Source organism: Bos javanicus, chromosome 9, assembly GCF_032452875.1.
Source record: "Bos javanicus breed banteng chromosome 9, ARS-OSU_banteng_1.0, whole genome shotgun sequence".
In the NCBI taxonomy this organism is placed as follows: Eukaryota; Metazoa; Chordata; class Mammalia; order Artiodactyla; family Bovidae; genus Bos; species Bos javanicus.
The window spans coordinates 94,720,301-94,732,628 of record NC_083876.1 but is presented as its reverse complement, the minus strand read 5'-3'; the positions used below and the strand labels follow the sequence as shown (position 1 = coordinate 94,732,628).

Sequence of the window (12,328 nt, the reverse complement as noted above, 5' to 3'; positions counted from 1 at the left end):
GATTTCTGAATAAAAGAGTAACTTCTACACACCAGCAATAACTGGGAATTTTAATAATAAAAAGATGCTATTCATAACAGTATTGAAAACTGAAGGTATCTGGAAATAGATCAAACTAAAGGTACATTGTCCTTTAAGGAGAAAATTATAATGCTCTATTGAAACACATAAAAGAAGACCCAAGTAAATGCAGCCGTATGCCATATTCATTGGAGAAGGAAATGGCAACCCACTCCAATATTCTTGCCTGGAGAATTCCATGGACAAAGGAGCCTTGGCGGGCTACAGTCCATGGGGTTGCAGAGAGTCAGACACAACTGAGTGACTATCACTCACTCACCATATTCTTGGGGTAGGAAGACTCAGTATTCTAAAGGTGTCCATTTTCTCCAAATCTACGGATTTGTTGAAATTCCAATTAAAATTGGAATATGGTTTTTCATGGAGCTTCACATGTTGAACCTAAAATGTCTATGAAAAGACAGAGCACCCGGAATTCCTAACTCAATTTTGAAGAAAAACTCTCTGCCTTCTAGGTATCAAAACAATATAAAACCATAATAATCAAGACTCCTGGCTTAATTACTGGTCTTGATTTAGGGACAGGAAAGTAAACCCGTGGAACAGAAGAGAGAGCTTAGAAACATGCTCATATACATATGGAAGTATACCACCAAGTAGTAGTACAGAAGCACAGTGTATTCAGTAAATGATGCTGAGCTATGTGGTATCCATATAGATTGAAGACAAAATTGGATTCCTACTTCACATCATTTATAACAGCAATTTCCAAATGGACTGAAGACCTAAGTGTGAAAGACACACCTGAAAAATACTTAGAAAAAAATATAGGCGGCTATGTTGTTTCTGGGAAAGATTTCTTTTTTGTTTCTTTGCGTTAAATACATGTCACATAAAATTTACCATTTTAACCACATACAGTGTACAATTCAGGGATATTCATGTTATCATGCCATCATTACTACTGCTTGTCTACAGAAGCAGAATCACTAACTACTAACTAGTTAGTAATCGAACCCGAGTCTCTTATGTCTCCTACATTGGCAGGCAGGTTCTTTACCGCCAGCACCACCTGCAAAGCCCCAAGATTTATTATAAAACTGCAGTAATCAGTACTATGTGATTTTACATAAGGGTACACAAATAGATCAGTGGAATGCAGTGTAGTACAGAAATAGGCCCTACTTATTTAATCAATTGATTTTCAACCAAGGCACAAAGTCGATTCAATGAGGATAGGGAAATGTTTTCAACAAATGATGCTGGGCCTATTGGCTATTCATATAGAGGGGGAAAAAATGAACTTCAACTCCTGTCTCACATCCATACATGAGTCCTGGAAAAACCATAGCTTTGACTAGATGGATGTTTGTCTGCAAAGTGATGTCTCTGCTTTTCAATATGCTGTCTAGGTTTGTCATAGCTTTCCTTCTAAGGAGCAAACATCTTTTAATTTCATGGTTGCAGTCACTGTCTGCAGTGATTTTGGAGCCCAAGAAAATCTGTCACTGTTTCTACTTTTTCCCCTTCTGTTTGCCATGAAGTGATGGGACTGGGTGCCATGATCTTAGTTTTTTGAACGTTGAGTGTTAAGGCAACTTTTTCACTCCCCTCTTTCACCTTCATCAAAGAGGCTCTTTAGTTCCTCTTCACTTTCTTCCATTAAAGTCATATCATTTGCATATCTGAGGTTGTTGATATTTCTCCCTGCAATCTTTGTTCCAGTTTGTGAGTCACCCATCCCAGCATTTCGCATGATATATTCTGCATAGAAGTTAAATAAGCAGGGTGATGTACCTGCTTATTTAACCTTTTAAAAATAGCCTTGACATACCTTTCCCAATTTTGATGAAGTCAAGTAGGCCTTAGGAAGCATTATTACGAACAAAGCTTATAGAGGTGATGAAATTCCAGCTGAGCTATTTAAAATCCTGAAAGATGATGCTTTTAAAGTGCTGCAGTGAATATGCCAGCAAATTTGAAACTCAGCAGTTTTCGTTCCAGTCCCAAAGAAGGGCAATGCCAAAGAATATTCAGACTACCATACAGTTGTACTCATTTCACATGCTAGCAAGTTGATTCTCAAAATCCTTCTACTAGGCTTCAGCAGTATGTGAACTGAGAACTTCCAGATGTACAAGCTGGATTTAGAAAAGGCAGAGGAACCAGAGATCAAATTGCTAACATCCACTGGATCATAGAAAAAGAAATTAAAAAAAAAAAAAGAAATCTGCTTCATTGACTACACCAAAGCCTTTGACTGTGTGGATCACAACAAATTGTGGAAAATTCTTAAAGAGATGGGAATACCAGACCACCTGACCTGTCTCCTGAGAAGCCTGTATGCATGACAAGAAGTGACAGTTAGAACTGGAGCTGCATATCTGAATCTGGGGCACAGTTTGTTCATGAGGGCCCAGTGGTTCCCCATGGGCTGTATATGCTGTCTCTGGCAAGTGTTCCTTTTCCCTTTGCCTACAGCCCCTTTTTGTTAATCCAGGGAACAGCTGCCGTCACGGCACAGTGGCAGAAATTATAGTTACTGCTCAAAATATCCCATAGTCCTAGGGGGCAAGGAGGGCGTGGGTTTTCCCAAAGCTTTGCCTTCTGACTTTCTACCCCCCAGTATAGTGGACCACTGCTTAGATGCCAGTTTGGCTTCTGGTTCAATCAGCATGCTTAGTAAGCTCTGCTGTGTGTTTCTATCAGCCCGTTCGCAGAAGTGGTTCTTAGCATTTTTGCCATTATTTTCTAGGTCTGATTTGTGCATTGACTCAGAGTATCATTTGTCTTCTAGGCTGCTTTCTTCACCTGTCCCTTCTTCCTGAAATAGTAGCCCTGTTAATCCATCTATCTGCATTAATAGTCCCTTTTCTTTTCCATGACCGTATTCCTTGGTGGCCATTCCTCTCTGGCTCATCCCCTTTAGCCAGCCCCAGGTCCCTCAGTATCTCTCTCTTCTCTTAGGTTTTGGCCAGTGTTGCTCAAGTCACCACAGGTGTTGGTTCAGTTGGGGAGTGATTGGTTGGGTGCAGTTCGGGTAAAGAGTATTCGCCGAAAAGTATTAGGTGCCCCAGATCACAGTAATATGAGTAAGGGTGGTGCCCAAATTCAGTATGGTTTCTGTGGTCCGCCTGGCCTCCTGTAACATTCCACGTCTTTTGTGGGTTTGAGCACGGTTAAACTATCTTACTTCCCTGGTGGCTCAGATGGTAAAGTGTCTGCCTACACTGCGGGAGACCTGGGTTCAATCCTTGTGTTGGGAAGATCTCCTGGAGAAGGAAATGGCAACCCACTCCAGTATTCTTGCCTAGAAAATCCCATTTATGGAGGAGCCTGGTAGGTTACAGTCCATGGAGTGGCAAAGAGCTGGACACAACTGAGCGACTTCACTTTCAAACTGATTCTGGTCAGGGGCTAGCAGAGGCAGGAGGTAACCTTGAGGATGGGGCCCACCTGCAAAAAAAAAGGCTGGTACGTGTGAGGGCAAAGCACAACAGGAAACACAAGTGGCAGACAGCACTTCACATTATAACCCGGACCCTGCAGAGGATGCTGCCATCCAGTCCTGTTGACACACACCCACAACGAGCTCCCCCTAGCCGATTGTGGGACAATCACTCCAAAAAATTCTGCCTTAGTCTGGGCCCTATATAGTACCATACGTTATGAAAATGGGAAATAGATGGGGAAACAGTGGAAACAGTGTCAGACCTTATTTCTTTGGGCTCCAGAATCACTACAGATGGTGACTGCAGCCATGAAATTAAAAGACACTTACTCCTTGGAAGGAAAGTTATGACCAACCTAGATAGCATATTGGAAAGCAGAGACATTACTTTACCAACAAAGGTTCGTCTAGTCAAGGCTATGGTTTTTCCTGTGGTCATGTATGGATATGAGAGTTGGACTGTGAAGAAGGCTGAACGCCGAAGAATTGATGCTTTTGAACTGTGGTGTTGGAGAAGACTCTTGAGAGTCCCTTGGATTGCAAGGAGATCCAACCAGTCCATTCTGAAGGAGATCAGCCCTGGGTTTCTTTGGAAGGAATGATGCTAAAGCTGAAACTCCAGTACTTTGGCCACCTCTTGCGAAGAGTTAACTCATTGGAAAAGACTCTGATGCTGGGAGGGATGGGGGCAGGAGGAGAAGGGGACGACAGAGGATGAGATGGCTGGATGGCATCACCGACTCGATGGACGTGAGTCTGAGTGAACTCCGGGAGTTGGTGATGGACAGGGAGGCCTGGCGTGCTGCGATTCATGGGGTCGCAAAGAGTCGACACGACTGAGTGACTAAACTGAACTGAACTGAAAGGCTGAATCTAAATTAGAGAGTGACAGAAATGGGTACTTCAGTTCCAAAGTAGTGTAATTATAGTGAAAGGGTAAAGTAACTTGATCTTGAGAGTCCGAACTAGTTTCCAGGATCAGATAAGAGAACTTTGCTCAAGCAACCAAACAGTTGCAGCCCTTATCTTAATGTTAGGAGCCATCCTGTTTGTTCTTCCTGTTTCTTCTAAAGAGTTAAAAGTCTGTTAAGGGCTTTCAGCAGCAGCTTTCCCCTTTATTGTGTTGATGGCCAGGAGGGATCCTCCTTCACTTGGATGAATCCAAGGCTTAACATCTTCAAGTTTAGCAGAAGAATTAGTTACTAGCAAAACCTGATGAGGCTCCACCCACTGGGTGGGATTGGTTTTCTGGGAGTACTTCTTTCCAGGTTTTTTGGATGGGGGACATCTGTATGATATACTTCATCCTGCTTTGGTGAGAGTGATAACTTCTGCCTTTTTGGAGGAAGTACCTGGTACTAGACTTTCTGCCTGTAAGACTTCTTGTGAGGTCGCTACCTGCATGTCTGCTTTATAACTTCCATAGTCCATGAAACTGTTCCTATTAGTGAAGTGTCTAACAGACTCCCATTGGAGTATTTAAAAATAATGTGGAATTAAAATAGTAGGCAAAAATACCTAAAAAGATAGAGATTGGATTAGATTTAAAGCATTCTCATTTGGGAGAATTTTTGTATTGCTTTAAGTTTATACTTAATGTAGCATGTTAAAAATGTATTTTTTAAATGAATAGAAATAAATGATATAACTTTAAACCAGTTAAAGGGTAATAAAGAAAACTTGATTTATCCCACATACAGTACATGTAAATGGATTAAGCTTATCTGTTAAAAGATTTTGGAATTAAATATATATGATATCGAAAGACTATAAGCATGATTGGGGAAAATGATGCACATGTTGAAAGAAAAATGGAAAGTAAATATTAACATGAAATAGAACTTAAGGCAATAAATATTAATAGGGATAACGAGGGATCAGATATGATGATGAACAGGGTACTAAGGTTCCAACAGTCTTAAGTTTTTATACACCTAATAACATGTCTTTTCACATCATGACCAAAATATGATCGTATTCGTTTGGCACAGTGAGGGGGTTCTATAGTAGAAGGTAAGATGCATGAGGGCAGGTACATAGTTTTCATATTCATTACTGTATCTCCAGTACTTAAAACAGTTCCTGGTTTATAGGTGCTCAAGTATTTGTTGAATGAATAAATAATTTAAAGAAATAATGGACAAGTCCAAGGATACCGTAAGGATAAGAAACCAGGATGAGAATTTTTAAAAACCTCTCTGAGGTACTAGAAGATCATGCAGTAAAGCCATAGTATACCTTTTAACAACAAAATTCATGAGCTTGCTATAATGGATATTATAAATTTTGCCCATAACAAAGAATAAGTTTATATGATACATTTATAAATATTGGTTGCAATTAGGTGGCAAAGCATGTCTTCACAATTCCAAAGAATCTATGCCATCTAGCACAATGAAAAGATAATCTTTAGAAATTTCATGTTTAAAGACTGGAAACAGAACTAAACAATCCACAGCTTGGAGGAGGTCTTGTCTCAGGTCAGATCTGGAGAAGGAAATGGCAACCCACTCCGGTGTTCTTGCCTAGAGAATCCCATGGACAGAGGAGTCCAGCAGGCCATGGTCCATGGGGTCGCAGAGTCGGACATGACTGAAGCGACTAAACACACACAGTGGAAATATCAGGACTTGTGAAATTGAAGTAAAGCAAAACTAGAGGGGAATTTATGGTTTTAAATGCACTATGAAACAGCAAGAAATGCTCATAATATATTAAGTTTTATTGAAGACGTTAAGAAAAGGACAGGGTAAATCCAAAGAAAGAAAGAAGATAGTGAAGAGCAGAAATAGAAAACAAAGTAAAACAGAGATGCTCAGCAAAACCAATAGATGAAGAAAATTAATAACATTTTCTATTAGTAAACTTTTAGAAGACAGCTGAAAAGTAAAAAAGAAACAAATAATGCTAGGAAGAAAAAAGGCAATTTTAGGGATAAAAAGATCATAGGAATAAGCAGGAATAGCTTTATGTTCATGATTTTGAAAACCTAAATTCCCACTTTCTTGAAAAATAAATATTATCAAGACTAATTCAAGAAAAGAAAAATCTAAATTAGTAGTTATAGAAATAAAGTGAGTCTAAAAAAGAGGCACATTAGCAGCCTAATGTGGACCTTGGTTAGATCCTAATTCTAATAGTCCAGTAGTGCAAAACCAAAGTTTATGAAACAATTGAAACATTCATTGGACATTTGATGATACTGAGGTATGTTTTTGGAGAGGGTAATAATGATGGTTAATTTTCTCAGCAGGCAATGGCACCCCACTCCAGTACTCTTGCCTGGAAAATCCCATGGACAGAGGAGCCTGGCAGGCTGCAGTCCATGGGGTCGCTGAGGGTCAGGCACGACTGAGCAACTTCACTTTCACTTTTCACTTTCAAGCATTGGAGAAGGAAATGACAACCCACTCCAGTGTTCTTGCCTGGAGAATCCCAGGAATGGCGGAGCCTGGTGGGCTGCCATCTATGGGGTCGCACAGAGTTGGACACGACTGAAGCGACTTAGCAGCAGTAGCGGCAGCAACATACTATAGTATTTAAGGGTTAAATAAGACATGACATCATGGAATTGCTTCAAAATAATTGAGTGTTATGGTGGTGGAGTGAATGTAGGTTACAGATTGCACTGTTCAATACTATAGCCACTAGCCATATGTGGGTAATTAAAATTAATTAAAATTTAAAATTTGAAATGACAGTTCCTCAGTCATATTAGCATATTTTCACATTAGTAGTAGGAAATCTCTTTCGTGCAGAAGTTCTTTTGGATAGAGCAGGTGTAGATGAAACAAGGTTGACCTTGTGTTGATAAGTTTTGAAGCTGAGTGATGAGAGATTCATTTTATTATTCTCTCCACATTTGTATACATTTGAAATTTTCCATGAAATGAGGAAACAAAGAAAAACCATGCATGACCTTTGTGGAGAAAATTACAAAAGATCTAAAAGAAGAACTGAAGATATACTTTTCATGAATGGAGAGGCTCCATATGATATCAGTTCAGTTCAGTTGCTCAGTCGTGTCCGACTCTTTGCGACCCCATGGACTGCAGGACACCAGGCCTCCCTGTCCATCACCAACTCCTGGAGTTTACTCAAACTCATGCCCATTGAGTTGGTGATGCCATCAAACCATCTCATCCTCTGTTGTCCTCTTCTCCTGCCTTTGATCTTTCACAGTATCAGGGTCTTTTCAAATGAGTCAGTTCTTCGCATCAGGTGGCCAAAGTATTGGAGTTTCAGCTTCAACATCAGTCCTTCCAATGAGTATTCAGGATTGATTTCCTTTAGGATGGACTGGTTGGATCTCCTTGCAGTCCAAGGGACTTTCAAGAGTCTTCTCCAACACCACAGTTCAAAAGCATCAATTCTCCCAAATTAAGTCTGTAAATTCAATTCAGTTCCATAAAAATCCCAATAGACAAGATAATTGTGAAAAGAATAGGGGCGGGGTGCTTACCTAGAAGCTATCGGCTTATTTTAAAGGTATGGCAATTAAGAAAGGCATTGTATCATGGATGCAGAGTTAGACAAATATAACAGTGGCACAGAACTCCAGAAATGGACCCCAGGTAGATTAGACCTTGGTGTAGCAAGCAGTCATTTCTAATCAGTGTGAAAACTATGTTTTGGTAGTAAATGGTCTTGGGATATTTGGTTTCAGGAGTATGATAATTTGACTTCAGACATCCTGGGTGTTTGTGGTGCTTCAGAGTGGAAATGTGCACTAGGCAGCTGAATATGTGTGTGAAGCTTAGCAGAGAGACTTGAATAGAAATAGTTATAGAAGTTTGCGAATCATAAGCTTACAGGTAAAACTTTATTATGAAAACACTGAAATTACTTAGCACGAGAAGATAGTATGAGGAAAAAAGAGGACCTCAGGTGGAACCCACTGCAACACTGACGTTTAAGGACTGGGTGGTGGCGCTGGTGGTAAAGAACCCACCTGCCAGTGCTGGAGATGTAAGAGCCTCAGGTTTGTTTCCTGGGTCTGGAAGATCCCCTGGAGGAGGGCATGGCAACCCAGTCCAGTATTCTTGCCTGGAGAATCCCAAGAACAGAGGAGCCTGGTGGGCTGCAGTCCATGGGGTCGCAGAGAGTCGGACACGACTGAAGCGATGTAGCATGCACGCACGCACGCACAGAGGCAGCAGAGCCAGCTGTAAGCCCATTGAGGGCACATCTCAGGTTTCCATCCCCTGCAGGCAGTGGGTGCTTAGTAAGTTTTTGCCAAGTGAGTAATGGGATGGAGTGGCCAGAAATGTGAGAATTCAGCCTAGAAGACCCGGTGTCACAGTAGCTAGAGGAGAGAAAGAGGGAGCAGTCAAACGCTTCAGACAAAGACCGGAAGATGGTGACTGAAAAGTGGCTTTCGCAGCAAAGATGTCACTCACTGGTGACCCTGGGGAGGGCCAGTCTAGTGTTTCAGGAAGACACACTGGGGAAAGAGTCTTAAGAAATGCAGGTGACAGACGTGCAATGGGAAAGAGAAGTGGTGGCGGATTGGAGGTCAGGTCGGGGCTTGGCAGAGCATGTGGATGTTCAGAGCAGTCGTGGGCGTGAAGAGACTGCCACCACTTGAGGAGGTGAGAGAAGTTTTTGTGTTTTGATGGGAGAACACTGGACATCCAGTATTTCGAGGGGAGGAGTAGAAAGAGCTGAAAGAGAGTGTGTGAAGATAAAGAAGAGAAAGTTAATGAATGGATCAAGGTCCCTGTGGAAGTGAAAGAGATGAGAACATAGATGATACATTTCCCCGTGAAAAAGGATGAGAACTTTTCCTCAGAAATAGGAAAGAATAGTGCTGATAAAAGTCCATTTGCAATCTGGAGAAGGTGATGCAGATAACGATGTAAAAAACAGCCAGGGTAGATTTCCTGTGATATTATGAAGCTTAGGCTTGGGGGTGCCTTAACCACATGGGCACCTTTGAGCACTCAGAATTGGTAGGACCTGTCATGTCTTAGGGAGGGAGGAAGATCAGAGTATAATCCCGAAGCATTTCTTTGTAAGCACTTCCGAAGGATTACCTAATGAAACTCCAAAAGAAAGGTATCAACATTTCTAGGACTCCAGGAATTTATTGTGGTATCTTTTCTCATTCTAAATTACTTTCATTTTAGTACCTAATTTGGTATTTGTGGTTTTGTGTGTAGTTTTTTTTTTTTTTTAAAGGAACTTCCTACCCTTCTCCTACCCCACTATTTGAATACAATTTATTTCCCTCAATACCTCAGTCAATCCCTGCTTGTAGGTATGGGGGCAGAAGTTGAAGGAGTTCATAGGCTTCATTTTCTGAGCGAAGTGAGAGACAAATCATTTGAAAGGGATGAAGGGAGCATAGCCCGCTTCGCAGAGTTCATGGCTATTTAGGGCAGTTGCTGTGAGGGTAAGAGAGAAACGATCAGGGACAGCAGAGATCATTCTGGGAGCCCACTCCCAGTTTGTCTTGTGGCCCCTGTCCCCCGTCTTGGCTGTCCCAAGTGTCGGAACAGAGAAAACACGTTTCAAGTTGGGGCTGCAGGATAGTATTACTAGAAAGAGGAGGGCTCTGCTGAGCTTCCCTTGTGGCTGAACTGGTAAAGAATCCACCTGCAATGCAGGAGACCTGGGTTCAATCCCTGGGTTGGGAAGATCCCCTGGAGAAGGGAAAGGCTACCCACTCCAGTATTCTGGCCTGAAGAATTCCATGGACTATAGTCCATGGGGTTGCAAAGAGTTGGACACAACTGAGTGACTTTCACTCACTCACTCACTCAACTGGTGTGTTGAGGGAGCAGGTAGAAAGAAGGTGAAGTGATGTACCCCGGAGTTGAGGCGAGTCTGGAAGGAAGTAGAACCATGAGATAGCTGCTCACTCCCGGGAAGGCAAAGATGGAAGGTTTGTTGAGGCTGGAGAGCAGTGAACTGGAAGTAGTCTAGATGCTGAGAGAGTTGAACATTAGAGAATTAGATATGGAGCAGCTTATTCTAGAAAAAGCTGAAAGGGCCAGTGTTGGCATTTGAGGAAATCTAGAGGGAAGGAAGATGGAGTAGATTTCTGCTGCACTCAGACATATTCAGGATGTGGTGGAGGGCAACCTGCTCAGGTGTGTGTGTGTGTTTAAGGTAATACTGTGAAAATTTTTGTGAAGTGACAGCAACTCTTTAAACAAGTGAGAAAATAAGAAACAGTGACCTTTAAAACAGTGATCTTTACAAGTTTACCTGTTGCTTAAACAGTTTGCTTAATCAGTTGATGTACTAGAACCACAAGAAAATTTTTTAAGCTTTTTATTTTGTGTTATTCCTAACAGATTTTCTTACACCAAGCATTAGTTAGATTATTTTCCCTCTAATCTCTGTAAGGCTGCCAGATGTTTTTACTGTATTAAAATAAACCAAAGACAATTTCTTACGAGTTCCTCAAGGCATCTTCTTTCTTTTCTCTTATTCCAAAAGAAAAAAGAAGAAATGTTTCATCCGGAGACAGCCTGATTCTAGAATACTGAGGTGTTCTAAAAACCATCGCATCATATTTAGATCACCTTCACTTAGTTGGTTAAATCGTTGCATGAAAGGTGAGTGATTAGATAGTTGAGCAGCGTCTTCTTTGTCAGGATGCCACTAAGTAACAATTAAATTTCAAAGATTTTAAACAATATTGGGTACCATCTTAAAGGATTTGAAGAAAGGCTAAATGCTTCCATGGGTCCTAAGTATATCTTCCATTCAGAGTGCTTTTCACTTCTGTAGGGACTTCACAGTCACCAAAGATAAATATAAGTATCTATCTATATGCATATGTATCAAAGGCATTTAAAGTTTTTTGACACCCATATTGATATTCTCAATAACCTCTTTGCCTATTTCCTACTAATCATTGTTCACAACTGGATACGGTTTGAATAATAATCGTCAAGGTACCAGCAAAATACTATTCTAATAAGTCTGCTTTAAATTTTTAAGGGAGAAATTTTGTTTTAATAGAAAAGTTTTTTTTCCAAGTCTTGAAACATCTAACTCTGTGGTCAATCTACTGTGATTGTGACATGTTCTTTTTTTTTTTTCATTGTATGATTCCAATTATAATAACATTTTGTAAGTGACAAAACTATAGAGATAGTAAAAAGGCCTGTGTTTGCCAGGGTTTAGAGGAAGGTAGAGGGAAGGGATGAATATAGAATGCACAGTCAATTTTTAGAGCAGTGGAACTATTCTGTAATGATGTGTTCTTATAATTAAAAGAAATATTTTAATTACATGCTAAATTAAATCTGTTACAATTGTTCTAAATACACAGAATGTCCCTGGCTGCTTATTGTGTCATCTGCTGTAGAAGAATGGGAACCTCTACTCCTCCGCCAAAAAGCAGCACATACTGGAGAGATATCAGTGAGTACAGTTTAAACGACAGTATTTTCTTGTAGAAACAGTGATAGAATTCTGGTTAAGTTTCCAGGGTGGTCCGCAAAGACTTATTTAATCCGTGATAAATCTCAGATTTGCTTACAACTTTTCTGGACTGATGGTTCACCCCCAGTTTGTAGGCCCAGAGGCATGCATAGTCCTTTTTCTTGGGAATCTCCCCCTCCCTTTGTTCCTGTCAGGTTCGTACTCATCCTTGTAAATTCAAGTCTCACTCCATTCTTCAGCAGCTGTTTATTAAGCTCCTATACCACTGGCGCCAGGCCCATGTATTAGGTTCTGGGAATTCAGTGGAGAGCCAGGAAGATGTTTCGCTTGCCCTCTAAGAACTTAAGGTCTAGCACCAATGTCCTGTCTTTATTTGTAAATGTTTATGTTTATTACTAACCTTTATTTGTAAAATGAGAATATTACCTAGGCCATCTTTCATTCATTCTGCTGTGT

General features: G+C 40.8%; 1 protein-coding gene across 4 annotated transcripts in view; it reads left to right on the top strand.

The window, feature by feature from the left end:
* SERAC1 (serine active site containing 1) overlaps window positions 1-12,328 on the top strand; it is a 52,375-nt gene that overhangs the window by 1,511 nt on the left and 38,536 nt on the right. For 2 of the 4 annotated variants that reach the window (XM_061428428.1, XM_061428429.1), the window contains exons 2-3: window positions 10,919-11,037; window positions 11,760-11,851. In XM_061428428.1, coding sequence (XP_061284412.1) covers window positions 11,761-11,851 — 91 coding nt within the window. In that variant the 5' untranslated portion in view covers window positions 10,919-11,037; window position 11,760. Of the gene's footprint in view, window positions 1-10,918; window positions 11,038-11,759; window positions 11,852-12,328 lie in introns of those variants that run through there. The other 2 variants (XM_061428427.1, XM_061428430.1) reach the window with 2 other exon arrangements.